General features: G+C 65.6%; 3 protein-coding genes across 7 annotated transcripts; 1 reads left to right on the top strand and 2 right to left on the bottom strand.

Moving 5' to 3' along the window:
* Positions 1-1,431: 1,431 nt before the first annotated feature.
* On the top strand, positions 1,432-11,182 carry LOC142074615 (integrin alpha-M-like). Of its 3 annotated transcripts, XM_075135337.1 has the most exons (29): positions 1,432-1,642; positions 1,863-1,965; positions 2,050-2,153; positions 2,268-2,332; positions 2,953-3,055; positions 3,264-3,394; positions 3,489-3,640; positions 3,737-3,890; positions 4,258-4,408; positions 4,489-4,562; positions 4,675-4,804; positions 5,254-5,402; positions 5,491-5,631; positions 5,712-5,918; positions 6,384-6,514; positions 6,600-6,757; positions 7,296-7,450; positions 7,545-7,676; positions 8,390-8,463; positions 8,557-8,698; positions 9,113-9,220; positions 9,326-9,405; positions 9,485-9,562; positions 9,796-9,877; positions 9,967-10,074; positions 10,245-10,328; positions 10,405-10,518; positions 10,660-10,863; positions 10,975-11,182. In XM_075135337.1, exons 1-29 carry the CDS (start codon positions 1,597-1,599, stop codon positions 11,056-11,058), a joined length of 3,444 nt encoding a protein of 1,147 aa, XP_074991438.1. In that variant the 5' UTR covers positions 1,432-1,596; the 3' UTR covers positions 11,059-11,182. The 3 variants fall into 3 exon arrangements, with proteins under 3 accessions (XP_074991438.1, XP_074991437.1, XP_074991436.1); XM_075135336.1 differs by lacking the exon at positions 1,432-1,642 and having other exon boundaries at positions 1,774-1,965; positions 10,248-10,328; XM_075135335.1 differs by lacking the exon at positions 1,432-1,642 and having other exon boundaries at positions 1,774-1,965.
* Positions 11,183-11,246: 64 nt separating this feature from the next.
* On the bottom strand, positions 11,247-13,042 carry LOC142074641 (cytochrome c oxidase subunit 6A2, mitochondrial-like). Its single transcript, XM_075135390.1, has 3 exons — positions 12,880-13,042; positions 11,587-11,729; positions 11,247-11,363 (listed from the first exon to the last, which is right to left on the bottom strand). The coding sequence occupies exons 1-3, from the start codon at positions 12,950-12,952 to the stop codon at positions 11,283-11,285; spliced, it is 297 nt and encodes a 98-aa protein (XP_074991491.1). The 5' UTR covers positions 12,953-13,042; the 3' UTR covers positions 11,247-11,282.
* A 141-nt stretch (positions 13,043-13,183) lies between these two features.
* Positions 13,184-22,394, bottom strand: LOC142074616 (integrin alpha-M-like). 3 transcript variants are annotated; one of them, XM_075135338.1, is made up of 29 exons: positions 22,309-22,394; positions 22,099-22,216; positions 21,900-22,003; positions 21,750-21,814; positions 21,186-21,300; positions 20,973-21,103; positions 20,615-20,760; positions 20,352-20,505; positions 19,916-20,066; positions 19,761-19,834; positions 19,519-19,648; positions 18,921-19,069; positions 18,692-18,832; positions 18,405-18,611; positions 17,769-17,899; positions 17,526-17,683; positions 16,833-16,987; positions 16,607-16,738; positions 15,820-15,893; positions 15,585-15,726; positions 15,063-15,170; positions 14,878-14,957; positions 14,721-14,798; positions 14,406-14,487; positions 14,209-14,316; positions 13,956-14,039; positions 13,766-13,879; positions 13,421-13,624; positions 13,184-13,310 (listed from the first exon to the last, which is right to left on the bottom strand). In XM_075135338.1, exons 1-29 carry the CDS (start codon positions 22,343-22,345, stop codon positions 13,227-13,229), a joined length of 3,456 nt encoding a protein of 1,151 aa, XP_074991439.1. In that variant the 5' UTR covers positions 22,346-22,394; the 3' UTR covers positions 13,184-13,226. The 3 variants fall into 3 exon arrangements, with proteins under 3 accessions (XP_074991439.1, XP_074991441.1, XP_074991440.1); XM_075135340.1 differs by having other exon boundaries at positions 13,421-13,597; XM_075135339.1 differs by having other exon boundaries at positions 13,956-14,036.
* Between the last annotated feature and the right edge of the window lie 571 nt (positions 22,395-22,965).

The raw sequence follows: 22,965 nt of genomic DNA, 5'->3' as shown, positions 1-22,965 counted from the left end.
CCATGGGGCAGTTGGGGGAGGATCCATGGGGCAGTTGGGTGAGGATCTTTGGGGCAGTTGGGAGGATCTTTGGGGCAGTTGGGGAAGGATCCATGGGGCAGTTGGGTGAGGATCCATGGGGCAGTTGGGGAAGGATCCATGGGGCAGTTGGGGAAGGATCTATGGGGCAGTTTGGAGGATCTTTGGGGCAATTGGGTGAGGATCTTTGGGGCAGTTGGGAGGATCCATGGGGCAGTTGGGGGAGGATCCATGGGGCAGTTGGGAGGATCCATGGGGCAGTTGGGTGAGGATCTTTGGGGCAGTTGGGAGGATCTTTGGGGCAGTTGGGGGAGGATCCATGGGGCAGTTGGGGGAGGATCCATGGGGCACTTGCGGGGGGGGAGACGCAGCACTGGGCGCACGCGGCTGAACATGGACAATAAACACCCGCAGCACAACTGCAACGTGTGGGGTGAACCCAACCTCCGCGGGGACCTGGGTGCCCATTTTGGGTCTGTTTCACTCCCTTCCAGCTCAGTTTCACCCTCTCGTCAATTTCACCTCAACGTGGGTCAATTTCACTCCCTTTGGGGTCACCGTTTGCCCCCATTTGGGTCAATTTTGCCTGGTTTTGGGTCAGTTTCATACTTTTGGTGCCATTTCGCCCATTTTTGTGTTCATTTTGCCCATTTTTCTTGCCAGTTTCACCCCCTTTGGGGTCAGTTTCAGCCGTGTCAGGTCAATTTCGCCTCCTTTTGGGGCCAGTTTCACCCAGTTTGGGGCTATTTTCACTCACTTTGGTGTCAGTTCTCTCAGTTTCGGGTCAATTTCTCCCCCTTTCGGGTCAATTTCTTCTTGTTTTGGGGCAATTTCACCAAATATGGGCTATTTTTTGCCCACTCCGGAGGTCATTTCACCACATTTTGGGTCTAGTTCGCCCACTTTGGGGCCAGTTTCACCCACTTTGGGGCTATTTCATGCAGGTTTGGGTCTGTTTCCCTCCCTTTTTGGGTCAATTTCATGCCATTTCTGCCAATTCCACCCTCTTTGGGGTCAATTTCCCCCCTTTTGGGGTCAATTTTCCTCCTTTTTGGGTCAATTTCACCCAATTTCTGCTCATTTCCCCCCAGTTTCGGGTCAATCACGTGGGACACCGTGGGACCGACCTGACACCCCCCAGCCTCCCCCCGCCCTGCCTCATGCGTGGGCTCTGGCACGTCTGCAGGGCCCCAGAGGCGCTCGGGCCCCACACGTGTGGGTTTGGCGCTGGCCGCCCCCGGCTATAAAACCCCCAACCGCTTCCTGCCACCCGTGGGTGCTGTGCTGGGGGGGCTGCGGGGTCTCGGCGGGGGGGGGGGCCCTGAGGTAGGGTCACCCCCATTTGGGGGTGCAGGTGGTTGGCAATAGCCCCATTTTAGGTTGCACTTCATTGGGGGTAACCCCAATTTTAGGGTGCAGCTGGTTGGGGTTAACCCCATTTTGGGGTGCAGCTGAGCCAGGGCAATCCCTGTTTTGGGTTGTAGCACGCAGTGGGTGCCCCACCCCCCCCACCCCCCATCCTCCTCCCCGCAGCCCCACCCCTCCACCCCTCTCACTTCTCCTTTCCAGCACCCCAGGATGGCCACCATGCACCCATGGGTGCTGCTCACGGTGCTCTGCGCAGGTGGGGGCGGGATGCCTGGGTCCCCTGGGGTTTGGGGGGGGGGAATGGGGGTCCCCGGATGCCTGGATCCCCCTGGGGTTTGGCGGGGGGGGGGAATGGGGGTGCCCGAATGCCTGGATCCCCTGGGGTTATGGAGGTCCCCGGATGCCGGGGTCCCCGGGGGGGGAATGGGGGTCGCCGGACATCTGGGTTCTCTCCTCCATCCCCCCCTGCCCCCCAGGGCTGCCCCCCACCCTCGGCTCCGGACTGGACGAGGCAACCGCGACAGTTTTTCGGGGCACAGGGGGCTCTTTCGGGTACAGCGTGGCCCAGGTCAACGGCGGGTAGGTGGTCCCCCATCACCCTTGGGTGCCCCCTCCTCCCCCACGGGACACCCCCTGACCACTCCCCCCCTACCCCTACCCTAGGGTGCTGGTGGGGGCCCCCCTGGAGCCAGGATGGGCCAGTGAGACGGGACGTGTTTATCGGTGCTGGTTTGGGACCGGGAGCTGCCAGGATGTCCCCATCACTGGTAGGATGCTGGAGTGTCCCCCCCGGATGCCTGGGTCCCCCAGGAGGGGTGTGGGGGTGGAGACGGGGCAGCCCGGACGCCTGGGTCCCCCATCATGTCCCTCTCCCCCCAAAGCCCCCCCGGAGGTGACATCCATGTCTCTGGGCATGTCCCTGGTGGCTCATGGATCCCAGCTCCTGGTGGGTCCCATCTCCGTCGTGATGGGTGATGGGGTGGCAAGGGCGGGTGGGGAGCACAAGAGAGGGGCTTGGGGGGCTCTGGAGAGGTGGGTCCATCACCCCCAGCAAGGGGGCCTAATGGGGTCTCCTGGGCTCTCTGGGGGTCTGCTGGGGGCTCCTGGGGTCTCTTAGGGTCTACTAAGGTCTATTGGGGTCTACTGGGGGCTACTGGGTGCTATTGGGGGTTACTAGGGTCTATTGGGATCTACTGGGGTCTGCTGGGGGCTCCCGGGATCTCTTGGGGTCTACTAGGGTCTATTGGGGTCTTTTGGGGTCTACTAGCGTCTATTAGGATCTTTTGGGATCTACTGAGGGTCTGCTAGGGTCTACTGGGAGCTACTGGGGTCTGCTGGGGGCTCCTGGGGTCTCTTGGGGTGTACTAGGGTCTATTGGGGTCTTTTGGGGTATACTAGGGTCTATTAGGGTCTTCTGGGATCTACTGGGGTTCTGTTGGGGTGTACTAGGGTCTATTGGGGTCTCTTGAGGTCTACTGGGACCTGTTGGAGAAGACTGGGGTCTGTCGGGGCCTGGGGGGGGGGGGGGCGGGGCGGAATATGGCATCACCCTGTCTTGGGCCACAGGCATGCGGCCCCACGGCACGGAGGGCCTGTGGGGTGAATATGGAGCTGCGGGGGCTCTGCTTCCTCCTGCCTGCAGGGAACACCCTGCCTGCTGCCCTGCCAGGTATGGGGGGGCCCACCACTGGGGTGAGGGGCCCTACGGAAAGCCTGACACTGGGATAGACGGGCTGATATGGGGTGGAGAAGACCGGACGCAAGGGTAGATGGGTCCTACGAGTTGGTGAAGACCTGACGCTGGGATAGATGGGCCCTGCAGGGTCAAGCTGTGCATCTTTCCCTCCACCACCCCCCATTTGTCCTCCCCCCGCCAGGTTGCCCCACGAAGACCTCTGACATCGTCTTCCTCATGGACGGTTCAGGCAGCATCATGACCCCCGACTTCGAGAGGATGAAGACCTTCATCACCCAGGTCATGAGCCGGTTTGAGAGCACTGACACCCGTGTAGGTGCCACCCCCCCCAGGGCCGGGTCCCGGGCACCCATGGGTGGCCTGATCCTGCCCCATCACATGTCCTCCCCTTCCCCCCCCCGGCCAGTTTGCCCTCATGCAGTTCTCCAGTACGTCCACCCTCCATTTTGACTTCGCCACCTTTGCCCGGTTGTCCCCGGCGGAGCGGGTGAAGGAGGTCCACCGCATCTCACAGAGCAAAGGGACCACCTGTACGGCCAGTGCTATCCAGACCGTGGTGTAGGTCCCGCCCCAAGACCTGTCCTGCCCCCTCTGCCCCCCTCAGGGCCACCCCATCATCCCAAGATGACCATCCCTTCCATCCCCCCGGGGCAGGAGGCAACTGTTCACCCTGAGGAAAGGAGCCCGGGAAGATGCCCACAGGATCCTCATTGTGGTGACGGATGGGCAGAAGTTTGGGGACCTGCTGGACTATGGAGAAGTCATCCCCGAAGCGGAGCACGCGGGGATCATCCGCTATGCCATTGGGGTGAGTGAGCGCTGTCCAAACATCTCCATCCATCTGTTCATCTATCCATCCCCAACATCTCCATCCATCCATCCATCCATCCCTTTTTAAACACAGCCATTCATCCATCCATCTCCATCCACCTGTCCATCTTCAAACACCTCTGGCCATCTGGCCATCTACAAGGACCTCTGTTCATCTCCAAACGTCTCCAAACTTCCCTTCATACATCCATTCGCAAACATCTCCATCCATCCATCCCTAACCATCTCCATCCATTCTATTCCTGTCTGTCCATCCCTCCCTCTCCAAGCACCCGGCCACCCATCCTTCCTTCCCTCCCCAAACCTCTCCGTCCCTCCATCCGGCCATCCTTCTCCGACCACAGGTGGGCAGTGCTTTCGTGGACCCAGCTGCCGTAGAGGAGCTCCACACCATCGCCTCCGAACCCAGCAAGGACCACGTCTTCCGGGTGGACAACTTTGACGCCCTGCAGGGCATCCAGAACCAGCTGCAGGAGAAGATCTTTGCCATCGAGGGTACTGGGGGGCCGGGGGACAGCTGGGGGGTGGTTGAGGGGGGCGGTTGGTGCCCCCCACTCACCCCTGCCTCCCCCCAGGCACCCAGTCTGCCCACAGCAGCTCCTTCCAGCTGGAGATGGCCCAGGAAGGCTTCAGCGCCCTGCTCACTCCCGTAAGTGACCCCTGGCCACCCGTGACCGTCCCCATGCCCATGGGGTGTCCCTGGGGCAGGACTGACTCCTCTCCCCACACCACTGTCCCCCTCCCCATCTTTACTGGTGCAGGAGGGGCCCGTACTGGGAGCAGTGGGAGCCTACGACTGGTCCGGAGGGGTCTTTGTCTACAGCAGGAGTGGGGAGACCACCTTCGTCAACGTGTCCCGAGCCGCCAGGGACATGAACGACGCCTACTTGGGTAAGGTCCCCACCAGGGCCCCGGGGATGGTGGCGTCCCCATGAGGTCCTGGGGATGTCAGTGTCCCCATGAGGGTCCCCGTGTGGGGCTGGGGACATTGGGTTCCCACGAGGTTCTTGGGGACATCAGGCCCTGGCGAGGGTCCCCGTGAGTGTGCTGGGGACATCGGCGTCCTCACAGGTGTCTTGGGGAAGTCAGGTCCTTGCGAATGTCCCCATGAGAGTCCTGGGGACATCCATGTCCTCACAATGTTCCTGGGGACATTGGTGTCCCCATGAGGTCCAGGGGACACCAGCACCTCCACAAGAGGCTTTGGGACATTGGTGTCCCCATGAGGTCCTGGGGATGGTGGCGTCCCCATGAGGTCCTGGGGCCGTCAGCGTCCCTGCACGGCTGCTGGGGCCGCTGGCACCCCCAGGAGGGTCCCCGCTGACCCCCGCTGTGACCAGGCTACGCGGCCGAGTCCCTGTCCCTGGAGGGCAGCCGGGCGCTGGCGCTGGGGGCCCCCCGCTACCGCCACGTTGGCCGCCTCCTCCTCTTCCACCTCCGCGGCCCCCGGGCTGCCTGGGAGCTCCTGGCCGATGCCACGGGGCCGCAGGTAACGGCGGGGACGCGGGGAGGGGACATGGGGGTGCCGGGGAGGGGGGGAACCCCCCAGCCGGCCCCACGGCCGCTTGTCCCCGCAGGTGGGCTCCTACTTCGGGGCGTCCCTGTGCGCCCTGGACGCCGACGGGGACGGCTCGGCCGAGGTGGTGCTGGTGGGGGCCCCCATGTTCTACGAGGCCGGCAGCGGGGGCCACGTGGCCGTCTGCACCCTGAGGCCGAAGGTAGGGGACCCCCACCCCACCCCACCCCACCTCGCCCCAGGGCGGGCAGAGGGGGGCACCCAGCGCCTCGTCCCCCCCAGGGTGGCCAGCTGCGGTGCCAGCAGACGCTGCAGGGACAGCCCGGCCACCCCTTGGGGCGCTTTGGGGCCAGCCTGGCTCGCCTGGGGGACGTCGACGGGGACCGGTGGCCCGACGTGGCCGTGGGGGCCCCGCTGGAGGACGAGGAGCGGGGGGCCGTCTACGTCTTCCGCGGGAAGCGGGGCGGCGTCACCTCCCAGTACAGCCAGGTGAGACCCCCCCAAACCCTGGTCCTGGGGGTGGGGATGTCCCAGGTCATGGGTGCCTGCTGGGTGACGGAGAGGTCCCGGGTGGTGGGGACATCCTGGGTGCTGGAGAAACCTTGGATGCTGGAGATGTCCTGGGTGATGGAGATGTCCTGGGTGGTGGAGATGTCCTGGGTGGTGGCATCTAGGCTGATGGAGATGTCTTGTGCGGTGGAGGCATCTTGGGTGGTGGAGAGGTCCTGGGTGCTGGACACATGTTGGGTGCTGAAGATATCTTGGGTGCTGGAGACGTCTTGGATGCTGAAGACGTCTTGCATGCTGGAGACGTCTTGCATGCTGGAGATGCTCCAGCTGCCCAAGATGTCCTGAAAGCTGGAGACGCTCCAGCTCCTGAAGATGCCCCAGGTGCTGGGAATATCTTGGGCCCCAGAGACGTCTCACCCGCTCGGGCACCTCTGTCTCCCCCAGCGCATCTCAGGTGCCCGGTTCTCCAGCGGGCCACGCTATTTTGGCCAGGCCATCAGCGGTGGCCAGGACCTGACAGGGGACAGGCTGCCGGACGTGGCCGTGGGCGCCCAGGGACAGGTTCTGCTGCTCAGGTGCGCTCGGAGGACCACGTGGGACCTTCCACGGCCTGGAGGATGCAGTGGCCGCCACCAACCCCCCTCCGGTTGTCACCGCCAGGTCCCAGCCGCTGCTCAAGGTCCGTGTGTCGGTGGCTTTCCAGCCCCAGGAGATCCCCACGGCCGCCTTTGACTGCCAGGAGGAGGAAGCGCTCAAGGGGGAAGTGGCCAAGGCTCAGATCTGCTTCCTCAGCACCAAGAAAACCCCCGATAACTTTGGTGAGACCTCCCAGGTGTCCATCTGGACCCCCAAAGCAGCTGCAGGTGTCCCCAAGACTCCCCAGAAGTGTACATAGACCCCCCAAACCCCCTCCCCATGTTCTCAAGACCCCCAGAATTCCATCTGTCTTCCCAAAGCCCTTCCAGGTATCCGTAAGACCCCCAGAAGTTCCTGTGGCCTCCTAAATCCCCTCCATATGTCCTCAAGACCCACCAGAAGCCTGTCTGGCCTCCCAAAGCCCCTGCAGATGTGCCCATCACCCCCGAGATGTCTGTCTGGCCTCCCAGAGACCCTTCAGATATCTCCCAAGCCCCCCAGATGTCCATCTGGCCTCCCAGAGCCACTCCAGATGTCCTCAAGATCCCCAGTCCCCCTCCAGATGTCCCCAAATCCCCCGGAAGTCCCCATGGACTCCTAAACCACCTCCTGATGTCCTCAAGAGCCTCCAAGATCCACCTGGCTCTCCATCTCCCCCTTTCCCAGCATCCTGGGGGGCTGCCGGAGACCCCGGCCACCCACCTTCCCCTTTCCCCGCAGGCAGCCAACTTTCCACCACCCTCCGGTACCAGGCGGCCCTGGATCCCGGCCGGGCAATGGTCCGGGCCGTCTTTGCCGGCAGCGCCGCCGTCCGCAACGGGACCCTCCAGCTGGGTGTCGGACAGAGGTGCGAGACCTTGGCCATCGCCTTCACGGTGGGTGTCGGAAGGGCCCCGGCAGGGGGGTCTGGGGGTCGCCCACCCCACGGCCCCAGCCTGGGGGACACGGTCGTCTCTCTGTGCCGGGCAGGGGTGCCCACGGGACACGCTGACCCCCCTGGTGCTGCGCCTCACCTACGATGCCACGGGGGACCCCATCAAGGTGGCCGGGGGCCTGCGGCCAGCCTTGAGCGAGGACTCGGAGATGGTGGCCGTGGGCACGGTAGGGGCTGGGGGGCACCCTACGGCAGTGGCGTTGTGGGGGAGCGGTGATGGGGCGTAGGGTTGGGAGGATGTGGAGGGATGGAGGGAGAGGTGGGATGGAAGGAAGGATGGACGGAGGGATGGAAGGAGAGGTGGGATGGAAGGAAGGACGGACAGAGGGATGGAAGGAGAGGTGGAATGGAAGGAAGGACGGACGGAGGGATGGAAGGAGAGGTGGGATGGAAGGAAGGGTGGGATGGAAGGAAGGGTGGATGGAGGGATGGAAGGAGAGGTGGGATGGAAGGAAGGATGGACGGAGGGATGGAAGGAGAGGTGGGACGGACAGAAGGGCACGAGGAAGGAAGTTCAGATGGATCCACGGACAGAAGGGAGGTGGGGTGGATGGACGGAAGGGAGGACGGGAGGAACCAAGGGAAGATGGGAGGAAGGGAGGAAGGACAGACGCATGGACAGAAGGGAGGGAGGACAGAAGGACGAGGGACAGTGGCTAGAGGGGTGGGAGGAAGGAAGGACACAAGGACAGACTAGAAAGACGGACCCGTGGAAGGACATCTGTGCATGGGGAGGGTTGGAAGGAACAAGGAGAGCCAGGGTGGGTGGGCAGACGGACAGACAGCTGGCTGAGGGGTGGGAGGACGAAGGAGAGGAAGGGCAGACAGACAGACAGCCGGCCGGGGGACAGACGGACAGACAGACGAGGCGTCTCCTCAGCTGCCCTTTGAGAAGGACTGTGGCGCCGACAACATCTGCATAGACGACCTCCAGATCTCCTTCAACTTCTCGGGGTAGGTCCCCCCCGTTCCCTGTGTCAGGGGGACACCCGCGGACGCCGGGGTCTGCCCCCACCTGCACCACCCCCCTCTGTTGTCCCACCCCAGGCTGGAGACCGTCGTGGTGGGGGTGACCGATGAGGTGGACATCACCGTCACCCTCCGCAACCGCGGGGAGGACTCGTACGGAGCCACCGTCCAGCTGCAGCACGCTGAGGCCCTCTCCTACCGCAAGGCTGTAGTGCTCCAGGTACCCCCACCCTCACGGACCCCCCAAAATCCTTCAGAGCCTCCAAGAGCCCCCTAGAAGTCCCCAAGACCCTCCAGGAGTCCATCTGGCCTCCTAAAGCCCTTCCAGATACCCTCAAGACCATCTAAAAGTTCATGTGGATGCCCAGCTCCCCTCCCAATGTCCTCAAGATCCCCCAGAAGGCCATGTGGCCTCCTAGACGCTCTCCAGATGTCCTCTAGACCCTCCAAACCCACTCCAGATGTCATCAAGAGCCCCAAGAAGTCCATGTAGCCCATCAAACCCCCTCCAGATGTCCTCAAGACCCCCCAGAAGCCCATCTGACCTCCAGCCCTCCTCCAGACATCCCCTGACCCCCCAAGTTGTCTTGCCCACCCCCATCCCCACCCCTGACACCCACTGGGGTGTTCTCAGTCCTCCAGGAAGTCCATATCCCTGCGCTGCAACTCAGAGCCGGCGGAGGGACCGTGGCGCAGGACCCTCTGCCTCGTCAACCATCCCATCTTCCACCCCGGCGCTGAGGTAGGGGGGTCCCCGGTGTCCCCGTGTCCCCCCAGCCCACTCTGGCGCATGGGGACGTCGCCGTGAGGTGGGTTGGGGGTGACGCCCGGGCGTCCCGTCCCGCAGGTTGTGTTCACCGTCACCCTGGACGTGCCCCACGGCGCGGAGCTGGGGGACGTGTTGGAGGTGGTGGCCAATGCCAGCAGGTGAGCGAGAGGGGCACAGGGGGTGTGGGGTGGGCAATGGGGGGGGTGAGGTGACCCGTGTGACACCCCTCTGCCGCAGTGACAACGGGGCGCCGGGCGGCCGGGGGCAGCGCGCCGAGATCCCGGTGAAGTACAGCGTCTTCCTCGTCCTCACCAGGTAGGGGATGCCACCTCCCCGGGCCACCCCCACCCCACCCATGTCACCTCCCCCTGTCTCCATGTTCCCAAGGTGCCACCAGCCCCACGTCCCTCATCCCCAGTGCACCAGCCCCGTGTCCCTGGTCCCCAACCTGCCACCAGCCCCGTGTCCCTGGTCCCCCACGCGCCCCTCCACGTGTCCCCAACCTGCCCCCCCGTGCTCCCCACCACGTCCCCTCTCGTCCCCACCAGCGCCCCGGACTCCACCAAGTACGTCAACGTCTCGACCCGCGCGGGGGCCCCCACCAGCGCCCCCGTCACCCACCACTACGAGGTGAGGGGGGGAGGGCGGGGGCGATCCCGGACACCTGGGTCCCCCGTCCCGCTGGGGTCCTGTCCCCACCGTCCCCCTCCCTGCGGCAGGTGAAGATCTTGGGCCAGCGGGGCCTCCCCATCAACGTCACCTTCCTGGTCCCCACGGCCCTGGGGGGGACCCCGCTGTGGGACCAGGTGGAGGTGACCCCTGACCAGGTAACGGCCCCCCACCCCCCGCCCCCCAAGACGGGGCTGACCCCCGTCAGCTGCCCCCAAGACGGGGGTGACCCCCGTCAGCTGCCCCCCAAGACGGGGGTGACCCCAAAGCGGGGGCAGCCCGGAGCGGGGGTTCCCAGAAGCGGGGTCCCCCACCTGCCCCCCCCCAGCAGGAGCTGGTGCAGTGCCGGGCGGTGGCCGAGCACCCGGGGGTCCCCGACGTCCCCCAGCGGCTGCGGGAGCGCCCCGTGCTGGTGAGTGCCGCCCCCGGGGCCGTGGGGCAGGGGCTGCCCCCAGCCCCCCGTCACCCCCCGCCCCTCTCCCCCCCAGGACTGCGCCGTGGCCGCCTGCCAGGAGCTGCAGTGCCGGGTGCGGGAGCTGGAGCCCCCCCGGGCCCTGGGCTTCAGCCTCGGGGGGAGCCTGGCCCTGGGCTGGCTGGCGCCGGTAAGGGGGCAGCCGTGGGGCAGCCGGGGCGGGGGGCACCCCGCCGGCTGCCCCGGGACGAGGGGCCAACCGGGGACGGGGAGGGCGGCCTGGGGCGGCGGCGGGGCCCCCACGGCTGCCCCACGGCTGCCCCCACCCCAGACCCGGCAGCCCAAGGTGGTGGTGCAGAGCTCGGCCCGGGTCCTCTACGACGTGGGGCGCTACTGGAACGGCGGGGGGGGGCCCCAGCTCCGGGTGCAGACGGAGGTGGAGCGCCTGGAGCCCCCCAACCCGCTGCCCCTCATCCTGGGGGGCACGGCGGGGGGGCTGCTCCTGCTGGGCCTGCTGGCGCTGGCGCTCTACAAGGTGAGGGGGCGGGGCCTGCGGGAGCCCCGCCCTCATGGGGTGGGGGCGGGGCCTCCTCCCCTCCCCCACCCCGGGTTCACCCGCCCCCCCATCCCATCCCCCCCCCCCCAGGTGGGCTTCTTCAAGCGCCGCTACAAGGAGCTGATGGAGGGCGACGGGACCCCCACGGCCCCCCTGGGCGACCCCCAGGGGTGAGGCGGCCGCCGGACGTGGGGGGGTGGGAAAAGGGGGTGCCCGGACCCCCGGCTCCCCTTGGGGGGTCCCCCGGACGCCTGTGTTAGCTCTGGGGCTCCCCTTCATTAAACCCCACCTGGCGGAAGCCCCCGCGTCCGGTGTCTGCTACGGGGCCCCGGCGTGGGGCAGGGCTGGAGGAGGCAGACGGGGCAGGTTCAGGGCTTTTATTGCTTGGGGGGGGACCCCTATTTCTCGTAGCCCGTGGGCAGGGGGTTGGTGTGGGGGTTGTGGAAGAGCGTGTGGTTCCCGTCACCCCATGGGAACGGCTGTGGGGAGAGAGAGAGGGAGGTGGGGGTCAGCGGCATCAGCCCATCTACCCCGGCGTCAGGCCTTCCCCATCCCATATCCCCCCCATAGGGGCCCATCTACCCCGGCATCAGGCCTCCCCCACCCCACAGGGGCCCATCTACCCCAGCGTCAGGCCTTCCCCATCCCATATCCCCCCCATAGGGGCCCATCTACCCCGGCATCAGGCCTTCCCCGCCGTACCTTGGTGCGGATGCGGAGGTGGTGGTACGGCACGAACTCGGGGGGCCCGTGGTGGTGCCGGTGTTGCTCCAGCCAGACGTTGAGCATGCAGACCCCCACCGCCGGCAGCGCCACCAGGAACGACAGCGCCCGCCACATCCGCCCTGCCCCACAGGCGCTGTGGGGCCGGGGCACCCCCAAAACCCTCCCCCCCCCCAAAAAAAAAAGGTCCCGGTACCTGATAATGCCCCAAAACACCCCAGAAAAACGAGGCACCAACCCCCTCAAAACACCCCGTGGGCCCCCAAACTGCCCCCAAATACGCCCACTACACCCCAAAAACACCCCAACTCTGCTGGGCACAACCTGCAGTGTCCCAAAATACCTGATACACCCCAAACAGTCCCAAAACACCCCCAAGACACACCCAAATCCAGCCAATATTGCCCCAAAACACCCAAAATCTACCAGACACATCCTGTGGCACCCCAAAACACCCGATACACCCCAAACCAGCCCAAAATCACCCGATACTGCCCCAAAACACCCCAAATCCACCTGATACACCCCAAATAGCTCCAAAACACCCCCAAACCACAACCAAATCCACCCGATACTGCCCCAAAACACCCAAAATCCACCAGACACATCCTGCAGCACCCCAAAACATCTGATACACCCCAAACCAGCCCAAAATCACCCGCTATGGCCCAGTTCCACCCTAACACATCCCCAAAACACCCGAAACTCACCCCATACATCCCAAGGCCCCCAAAACTGCTGGAGACACCCCAAATCCACCTGATACAGCCCCAATACCACCCAAAACACCCCAAAACCACACGATACACCCCAACACCACCCCAAACCACTCCAAAACCACTCCAAAGCCACCAGACAGCCCAAATACCACCCAAAACACCCCAATACCACCCAAAACACCCCAATACCACCAGATACAGCCCCAATAACACCCGAAACACCCCCAAACCACCTGAAACAACCCAATACCACTCTAAACCACCCCAAAACCACCAGAGAGCCCCAATACCACCCCAAACACCCCAATACCGACCAAAACCACCCCAAAATCACCAGACACAGCCCCAATACCACCCGAAACACCCCAATACGGCCCAAAACCACCAGACACAGCCCAAATACCACCCGAAACACCCCAACACCGCCCAAAACCACCCCAAAAAACACCAGCTGCAGACCCCAAGCCACCCCAAAGCCCTCCTCATACACCCCAAAATCACCCGCACGCGTCTCCCTCCCTCCTCCCCCCCAAAAGTCCCCCCCTCCCCGGACCTCCGGCAGCACCGGCGTGGGCCCCAGTGGCGGAGGCCAGGGCCCGCCGTGGGGCAGCCCCCCAAGCGAACATGGCGGCGATGAAGGGCGACTGACGGCGGGGGTCACCCCGGCCCCACGTCCCCCCCCCCAGCCCGGCCAATGGGCTGAGGCCCGGCCCCAGCTCGGCGCACGTGTTAAATATAGACCCGGGTTAAATATAGACACGGGCGAAGGGCGAGGGGCCGGGCAAGGGGGGGGCTGGATGCCCAAGTCCTCGGGAGGGACGTGGGGGGTCACACGGCTCCCCAGGGGAGCCGGGGGTCCGGGCACCCCCTTTTCCCACCCCCCCACGTCCGGCGGCCGCCTCACCCCTGGGGGTCGCCCAGGGGGGCCGTGGGGGTCCCGTCGCCCTCCATCAGCTCCTTGTAGCGGCGCTTGAAGAAGCCCACCTGGGGGGGGGGGATGGGATGGGGGGGCGGGTGAACCCGGGGTGGGGGAGGGGAGGAGGCCCCGCCCCCACCCCATGAGGGCGGGGCTCCCGCAGGCCCCGCCCCCTCACCTTGTAGAGCGCCAGCGCCAGCAGGCCCAGCAGGAGCAGCCCCCCCGCCGTGCCCCCCAGGATGAGGGGCAGCGGGTTGGGGGGCTCCAGGCGCTCCACCTCCGTCTGCACCCGGAGCTGGGGCCCCCCCCCGCCGTTCCAGTAGCGCCCCACGTCGTAGAGGACCCGGGCCGAGCTCTGCACCACCACCTTGGGCTGCCGGGTCTGGGGTGGGGGCAGCCGTGGGGCAGCCGTGGGGGCCCCGCCGCCGCCCCAGGCCGCCCTCCCCGTCCCCGGTTGGCCCCTCGTCCCGGGGCAGCCGGCGGGGTGCCCCCCGCCCCGGCTGCCCCACGGCTGCCCCCTTACCGGCGCCAGCCAGCCCAGGGCCAGGCTCCCCCCGAGGCTGAAGCCCAGGGCCCGGGGGGGCTCCAGCTCCCGCACCCGGCACTGCAGCTCCTGGCAGGCGGCCACGGCGCAGTCCTGGGGGGGAGAGGGGCGGGGGGTGACGGGGGGCTGGGGGCAGCCCCTGCCCCACGGCCCCGGGGGCGGCACTCACCAGCACGGGGCGCTCCCGCAGCCGCTGGGGGACGTCGGGGACCCCCGGGTGCTCGGCCACCGCCCGGCACTGCACCAGCTCCTGCTGGGGGGGGCAGGTGGGGGACCCCGCTTCTGGGAACCCCCGCTCCGGGCTGCCCCCGCTTTGGGGTCACCCCCGTCTTGGGGGGCAGCTGACGGGGGTCACCCCCGTCTTGGGGGCAGCTGACGGGGGTCAGCCCCGTCTTGGGGGGCGGGGGGTGGGGGGCCGTTACCTGGTCAGGGGTCACCTCCACCTGGTCCCACAGCGGGGTCCCCCCCAGGGCCGTGGGGACCAGGAAGGTGACGTTGATGGGGAGGCCCCGCTGGCCCAAGATCTTCACCTGCCGCAGGGAGGGGGACGGTGGGGACAGGACCCCAGCGGGACGGGGGACCCAGGTGTCCGGGATCGCCCCCGCCCTCCCCCCCTCACCTCGTAGTGGTGGGTGACGGGGGCGCTGGTGGGGGCCCCCGCGCGGGTCGAGACGTTGACGTACTTGGTGGAGTCCGGGGCGCTGGTGGGGACGAGAGGGGACGTGGTGGGGAGCACGGGGGGGCAGGTTGGGGACACGTGGAGGGGCGCGTGGGGGACCAGGGACACGGGGCTGGTGGCAGGTTGGGGACCAGGGACACGGGGCTGGTGCACTGGGGATGAGGGACGTGGGGCTGGTGGCACCTTGGGAACATGGAGACAGGGGGAGGTGACATGGGTGGGGTGGGGGTGGCCCGGGGAGGTGGCATCCCCTACCTGGTGAGGACGAGGAAGACGCTGTACTTCACCGGGATCTCGGCGCGCTGCCCCCGGCCGCCCGGCGCCCCGTTGTCACTGCGGCAGAGGGGTGTCACACGGGTCACCTCACCCCCCCCATTGCCCACCCCACACCCCCTGTGCCCCTGTCGCTCACCTGCTGGCATTGGCCACCACCTCCAACACGTCCCCCAGCTCCGCGCCGTGGGGCACGTCCAGGGTGACGGTGAACACAACCTGCGGGACGGGACGCCCGGGCGTCACCCCCAACCCACCTCACGGCGACGTCCCCATGCGCCAGAGTGGGCTGGGGGGACACGGGGACACCGGGGACCCCCCTACCTCAGCGCCGGGGTGGAAGATGGGATGGTTGACGAGGCAGAGGGTCCTGCGCCACGGTCCCTCCGCCGGCTCTGAGTTGCAGCGCAGGGATATGGACTTCCTGGAGGACTGAGAACACCCCAGTGGGTGTCAGGGGTGGGGATGGGGGTGGGCAAGACAACTTGGGGGGTCAGGGGATGTCTGGAGGAGGGCTGGAGGTCAGATGGGCTTCTGGGGGGTCTTGAGGACATCTGGAGGGGGTTTGATGGGCTACATGGACTTCTTGGGGCTCTTGATGACATCTGGAGTGGGTTTGGAGGGTCTAGAGGACATCTGGAGAGCGTCTAGGAGGCCACATGGCCTTCTGGGGGATCTTGAGGACATTGGGAGGGGAGCTGGGCATCCACATGAACTTTTAGATGGTCTTGAGGGTATCTGGAAGGGCTTTAGGAGGCCAGATGGACTCCTGGAGGGTCTTGGGGACTTCTAGGGGGCTCTTGGAGGCTCTGAAGGATTTTGGGGGGTCCGTGAGGGTGGGGGTACCTGGAGCACTACAGCCTTGCGGTAGGAGAGGGCCTCAGCGTGCTGCAGCTGGACGGTGGCTCCGTACGAGTCCTCCCCGCGGTTGCGGAGGGTGACGGTGATGTCCACCTCATCGGTCACCCCCACCACGACGGTCTCCAGCCTGGGGTGGGACAACAGAGGGGGGTGGTGCAGGTGGGGGCAGACCCCGGCGTCCGCGGGTGTCCCCCTGACACAGGGAACGGGGGGGACCTACCCCGAGAAGTTGAAGGAGATCTGGAGGTCGTCTATGCAGATGTTGTCGGCGCCACAGTCCTTCTCAAAGGGCAGCTGAGGAGACGCCTCGTCTGTCTGTCCGTCTGTCCCCCGGCCGGCTGTCTGTCTGTCTGCCCTTCCTCTCCTTCGTCCTCCCACCCCTCAGCCAGCTGTCTGTCCGTCTGCCCACCCACCCTGGCTCTCCTTGTTCCTTCCAACCCTCCCCATGCACAGATGTCCTTCCACGGGTCCGTCTTTCTAGTCTGTCCTTGTGTCCTTCCTTCCTCCCACCCCTCTAGCCACTGTCCCTCGTCCTTCTGTCCTCCCTCCCTTCTGTCCATGTGTCTGTCCTTCCTCCCTTCCTCCCATCTTCCCTTGGTTCCTCCCGTCCTCCCTTCCGTCCATCCACCCCACCTCCCTTCTGTCCGTGGATCCATCTGAACTTCCTTCCTCGTGCCCTTCTGTCCGTCCCACCTCTCCTTCCATCCCTCCGTCCATCCTTCCTTCCATCCCACCTCTCCTTCCATCCCTCCATCCACCCTTCCTTCCATCCCACCCTTCCTTCCATCCCACCTCTCCTTCCATCCCTCCGTCCGTCCTTCCTTCCATTCCACCTCTCCTTCCATCCCTCTGTCCGTCCTTCCTTCCATCCCACCTCTCCTTCCATCCCTCCGTCCATCCTTCCTTCCATCCCACCTCTCCCTCCATCCCTCCACATCCTCCCAACCCTACGCCCCATCACCGCTCCCCCACAACGCCACTGCCGTAGGGTGCCCCCCAGCCCCTACCGTGCCCACGGCCACCATCTCCGAGTCCTCGCTCAAGGCTGGCCGCAGGCCCCCGGCCACCTTGATGGGGTCCCCCGTGGCATCGTAGGTGAGGCGCAGCACCAGGGGGGTCAGCGTGTCCCGTGGGCACCCCTGCCCGGCACAGAGAGACGACCGTGTCCCCCAGGCTGGGGCCGTGGGGTGGGCGACCCCCAGACCCCCCTGCCGGGGCCCTTCCGACACCCACCGTGAAGGCGATGGCCAAGGTCTCGCACCTCTGTCCGACACCCAGCTGGAGGGTCCCGTTGCGGACGGCGGCGCTGCCGGCAAAGACGGCCCGGACCATTGCCCGGCCGGGATCCAGGGCCGCCTGGTACCGGAGGGTGGTGGAAAGTTGGCTGCCTGCGGGGAAAGGGGAAGGTGGGTGGCCGGGGTCTCCGGCAGCCCCCCAGGATGCTGGGAAAGGGGGAGATGGAGAGCCAGGTGGATCTTGGAGGCTCTTGAGGACATCAGGAGGTGGTTTAGGAGTCCATGGGGACTTCCGGGGGATTTGGGGACATCTGGAGGGGGACTGGGGATCTTGAGGACATCTGGAGTGGCTCTGGGAGGCCAGATGGACATCTGGGGGGCTTGGGAGATATCTGAAGGGTCTCTGGGAGGCCAGACAGACATCTCGGGGGTGATGGGCACATCTGCAGGGGCTTTGGGAGGCCAGACAGGCTTCTGGTGGGTCTTGAGGACATATGGAGGGGATTTAGGAGGCCACAGGAACTTCTGGGGGTCTTACGGATACCTGGAAGGGCTTTGGGAAGACAGATGGAATTCTGGGGGTCTTGAGAACATGGGGAGGGGGTTTGGGGGGTCTATGTACACTTCTGGGGAGTCTTGGGGACACCTGCAGCTGCTTTGGGGGTCCAGATGGACACCTGGGAGGTCTCACCAAAGTTATCGGGGGTTTTCTTGGTGCTGAGGAAGCAGATCTGAGCCTTGGCCACTTCCCCCTTGAGCGCTTCCTCCTCCTGGCAGTCAAAGGCGGCCGTGGGGATCTCCTGGGGCTGGAAAGCCACCGACACACGGACCTTGAGCAGCGGCTGGGACCTGGCGGTGACAACCGGAGGGGGGTTGGTGGCGGCCACTGCATCCTCCAGGCCGTGGAAGGTCCCACGTGGTCCTCCGAGCGCACCTGAGCAGCAGAACCTGTCCCTGGGCGCCCACGGCCACGTCCGGCAGCCTGTCCCCTGTCAGGTCCTGGCCACCGCTGATGGCCTGGCCAAAATAGCGTGGCCCGCTGGAGAACCGGGCACCTGAGATGCGCTGGGGGAGACAGAGGTGCCCGAGCGGGTGAGACGTCTCTGGGGCCCAAGATATTCCCAGCACCTGGGGCATCTTCAGGAGCTGGAGCGTCTCCAGCTTTCAGGACATCTTGGGCAGCTGGAGCATCTCCAGCATGCAAGACGTCTCCAGCATCCAAGACGTCTTCAGCATGCAAGATGTCTCCAGCACCCAAGATATCTTCAGCACCCAATATGTGTCCAGCACCCAGGACCTCTCCACCACCCAAGATGCCTCCACCAACCCAGATGCCTCCATTACCCAGAACATCTCCAGCATCCAAGACGCCTCCACCACACAAGACATCTCCATCAGTCTAGATGCCTCCACCACCCAGGACATCTCCATCACCCAGGACATCTCCAGCATCCAAGGTTTCTCCAGCACCCAGGATGTCCCCACCACCCGGGAACCTCTCCGTCACCCAGCAGGCACCCATGACCTGGGACATCCCCACCCCCAGGACCAGGGTTTGGGGGGGTCTCACCTGGCTGTACTGGGAGGTGACGCCGCCCCGCTTCCCGCGGAAGACGTAGACGGCCCCCCGCTCCTCGTCCTCCAGCGGGGCCCCCACGGCCACGTCGGGCCACCGGTCCCCGTCGACGTCCCCCAGGCGAGCCAGGCTGGCCCCAAAGCGCCCCAAGGGGTGGCCGGGCTGTCCCTGCAGCGTCTGCTGGCACCGCAGCTGGCCACCCTGGGGGGGACGAGGCGCTGGGTGCCCCCCTCTGCCCGCCCTGGGGCGAGGTGGGGTGGGGTGGGGTGGGGGTCCCCTACCTTCGGCCTCAGGGTGCAGACGGCCACGTGGCCCCCGCTGCCGGCCTCGTAGAACATGGGGGCCCCCACCAGCACCACCTCGGCCGAGCCGTCCCCGTCGGCGTCCAGGGCGCACAGGGACGCCCCGAAGTAGGAGCCCACCTGCGGGCACAAGCGGCCGTGGGGCCGGCTGGGGGGTTCCCCCCCTCCCCGGCACCCCCATGTCCCCTCCCCGCGTCCCCGCCGTTACCTGCGGCCCCGTGGCATCGGCCAGGAGCTCCCAGGCAGCCCGGGGGCCGCGGAGGTGGAAGAGGAGGAGGCGGCCAACGTGGCGGTAGCGGGGGGCCCCCAGCGCCAGCGCCCGGCTGCCCTCCAGGGACAGGGACTCGGCCGCGTAGCCTGGTCACAGCGGGGGTCAGCGGGGACCCTCCTGGGGGTGCCAGCGGCCCCAGCAGCCGTGCAGGGACGCTGACGGCCCCAGGACCTCATGGGGACGCCACCATCCCCAGGACCTCATGGGGACACCAATGTCCCAAAGCCTCTTGTGGAGGTGCTGGTGTCCCCTGGACCTCATGGGGACACCAATGTCCCCAGGAACATTGTGAGGACATGGATGTCCCCAGGACTCTCATGGGGACATTCGCAAGGACCTGACTTCCCCAAGACACCTGTGAGGACGCCGATGTCCCCAGCACACTCACGGGGACCCTCGCCAGGGCCTGATGTCCCCAAGAACCTCGTGGGAACCCAATGTCCCCAGCCCCACACGGGGACCCTCATGGGGACACTGACATCCCCAGGACCTCATGGGGACGCCACCATCCCCGGGGCCCTGGTGGGGACCTTACCCAAGTAGGCGTCGTTCATGTCCCTGGCGGCTCGGGACACGTTGACGAAGGTGGTCTCCCCACTCCTGCTGTAGACAAAGACCCCTCCGGACCAGTCGTAGGCTCCCACTGCTCCCAGTACGGGCCCCTCCTGCACCAGTAAAGATGGGGAGGGGGACAGTGGTGTGGGGAGAGGAGTCAGTCCTGCCCCAGGGACACCCCATGGGCATGGGGACGGTCACGGGTGGCCAGGGGTCACTTACGGGAGTGAGCAGGGCGCTGAAGCCCTCCTGGGCCATCTCCAGCTGGAAGGAGCTGCTGTGGGCAGACTGGGTGCCTGGGGGGAGGCAGGGGTGAGTGGGGGGCACCAACCGCCCCCCTCAACCACCCCCTCAGCTGTCCCCCGGCCCCCCAGTACCCTCGATGGCAAAGATCTTCTCCTGCAGCTGGTTCTGGATGCCCTGCAGGGCGTCAAAGTTGTCCACCCGGAAGACGTGGTCCTTGCTGGGTTCGGAGGCGATGGTGTGGAGCTCCTCTACGGCAGCTGGGTCCACGAAAGCACTGCCCACCTGTGGTCGGAGAAGGATGGCCGGATGGAGGGACGGAGAGGTTTGGGGAGGGAAGGAAGGATGGGTGGCCGGGTGCTTGGAGAGGGAGGGATGGACAGACAGGAATAGAATGGATGGAGATGGTTAGGGATGGATGGATGGATGGATGGCCATGTTTAAAAAGGGTTGGATGGTTGAATGGATGGAGACATTCGGAGATGGATGGACAAATGGATGGCTGGATGGACAGATGTGTTTGGGATGGCTCGTTGCTTGGGGGTGCATGGCTTTGGGCAGGTCCCTCACCCCGATGGCGTAACGGGTGACCCCCATGTTGTTGGCCAACGGGATGACTTCTGAGTACTCCAGCCTGTCGTCATACTTCCTCCCGTCTGTGATCACAATGAGGATCTTGTTGGCATCTTCTCGGGCCCCTTTGCCAGGGATGAACATGTCCGTCCTGCGCCAGGGAAGGAGGACGCAAAGGATGAGGGTCTCCCCTTCACCCCATAGCGGGTGGGAGGGTGGTCACAGGTGCTAGAGGTAGCAGCGGGGAGGACGTGACTCACAGGACTTTCCAGATGGCCGTGGCAGTGCGGGTGGAGCTCTGGAGCTGCTGCACCTTATTCAGCAGCGCGATGGGGTCACGGGACCTCCGGAAGGTGTTGAAGTCAAAGTGGTTCAAGACAATATCGGAGAACTGGGTGAGAGCAAACTGGGGGGCGGGGAGCAGGGAAGGGACAATGTGGGGACACACTGGTGGGGACACAACCACCGCGGTAGCAGCCACCCAAAATGCCACTCCATTGCCAAGAGGGAAGAGCAGCCCAAAACATCACCCTTTGCGAGGAGCCACGTGCGACGGAGACAACCCCCCGAGATGACACCCCCTTGGGGGGTCACCGCCGGCGCCTGGGTGGGTGGTACCTGCGTGTCGGTGCCCTTGAAGCGCCTCATCACCTCCATGATGAAGGTCTTCATCTTCAAGAACTCCCTGGGTTTGATGCTGCCTGAGCCATCGATGAGAAGCACCACATCTGAGGAGCGCTTGGGACACTCTGCAAAGGGGCACGGGGACATCCCCATGGTCAACCGGGCCAGGATGTGCCCAACGCATCCCTTCCCTGGTGACCCCCATACCTGGTTGGGCATTTGGGATGCGCTGGAGCTGCTGGAGGTTGGTGTCAAGGAGGACGCAGAAGCCGTTGAGGTGGACGTTCTCCCCGCAGGCTTGGGGCACCGTGGGGCCGCACGCCTGGGTTGGGGGGGGCGGGAGACCCCGAAATCAGCAGAGCTCAGGATGAGGGAATGGGGGGGGGGCAATACGCAGGGCACCACCAGGGGTGGCCACTTCTTGGGGGAGCAGTCCCCTTGATGTCACCCCAGAAAGACCAGTTTTGGGGTGCAACCTCCTTGATGTCACCCCAGAAAGACCAGTTTTGGGGTGCAACCTCCTTGATGTCACCCCAGGAAGACCAGTTTTGGGGTGCAACCTCCTTGATGTCACCCCAGAAAGACTAGTTTTGGGTGCAATCTCCTTGATATCGTCCCCAAAGGGCCAATTTTGGGCACAATCTCCATGACGTCACCCCAGATTGGTTGATTCCAGGGTACAATCCCCCTTCCATTGCCCAGGTTGGCCCAGTTTTGGGGTGAACCCCATTACCCCCCCCAATCCTCACCCAAGCCCTGCACCATACTCACCAGGGCCCCCATGTCCCCAGCGGCCAGCGCTAACCCCAGGGACGTGTTGACGGCTCCCGGAGGTCCTAAGGAGAGATGGGGTGAGACCATCCTCCTCCTCCCCGGGGGTCCCAGGCGTCCGGTTTTGGGGGGGGTGGGGGGAGGGCTCACCGGTGACGGGGACCTCCTGACACTTCCCCGAGCGGTGCCGGCATCGGTAAATCATCCCCCTCTGGTCGGCAGCGCCGCGTTGCAATGGGGCGCCCACGAGGACCCTGTCGGGGGCGGGGGGGGGGAAAGGGGGTAGTGGTGGGGGAGGTTTTGGGGGGTACCCCTCCCCAACCCTGGGTTGTGCCCCTCCCCACCTTACCCGCCGTCGTCGATGGTGCCGAATTGGGCCACGGTCTGCCCGAAAGCCCCTCTGACGTCCCCGTGAAAGACCATCACCGTCTCCACGTCCACCCCGGAGCCGTGGCAGGAGGTCAGCACTGCGGGGAGCGGGGGGGGGCACGGTGGTCCCAGGGGGTCCGGGTGCCACCCCACACCCACCCAGGGGGGACCCAGGGGTCCGGGAACCCACCTGCCCCCAGGCAGGCGAGCAGAGCCCGGGGCTCCATGTCGCGTCGGGAGCCAGGAGGGGATGACGGCAGCGGGGGCCAAAGCAGAAGTTGGGGGTGCGGGGCGGGAGGGGAAGGAAGGGGGGGTGGGGCGGGGAGGGGGGAGAGGGCCAGGAATTTGGGAGGGAGAAGACAAAAAGGGGAGGGGGGGGAAGGAGAGATCATGAAATGGGGGAGAAAAGGGCAAAGGGGGAGAAAGGGAGGGAGGGAAAAGCTGGATGGGTACAGCCCCACGGCGCACAGCTGGATGGGTTACAGCCCCACGGCGCACAGCTGGACAGGGTACAGCCCCACGGTGCACAGCTGGATGGGTTACAGCCCCACGGCGCACAGCTGGACAGGTACAGCCCCACGGTGCACAACTGGATGGGTTACAGCCCCACGGCGCACAGCTGGACAGGGTACAGCCCCACGGCGCACAGCTGGATGGGTTACAGCCCCACGGCGCACAGCTGGACGGGGTACAGCCGCAGGGTGGGGGTTACCCAGTGCTGGGGTGCGGCTGGCTGGGGGTCACCCCTATTTTGGGGTGTCGTCCCCCACTCCTGTCCACTTTCACAACCCTGGGAGCTGCCGCCGGCACCTTGCACAACGGTGGTGGCCTCATGGTGACGTCAACT

Source organism: Calonectris borealis, chromosome 39 (assembly GCF_964195595.1).
Source record: "Calonectris borealis chromosome 39, bCalBor7.hap1.2, whole genome shotgun sequence".
Classification (NCBI taxonomy): Eukaryota; Metazoa; Chordata; class Aves; order Procellariiformes; family Procellariidae; genus Calonectris; species Calonectris borealis.
Note: the sequence above shows the minus strand (reverse complement) of the source record. Positions and strands in the feature narration are given on the sequence as shown.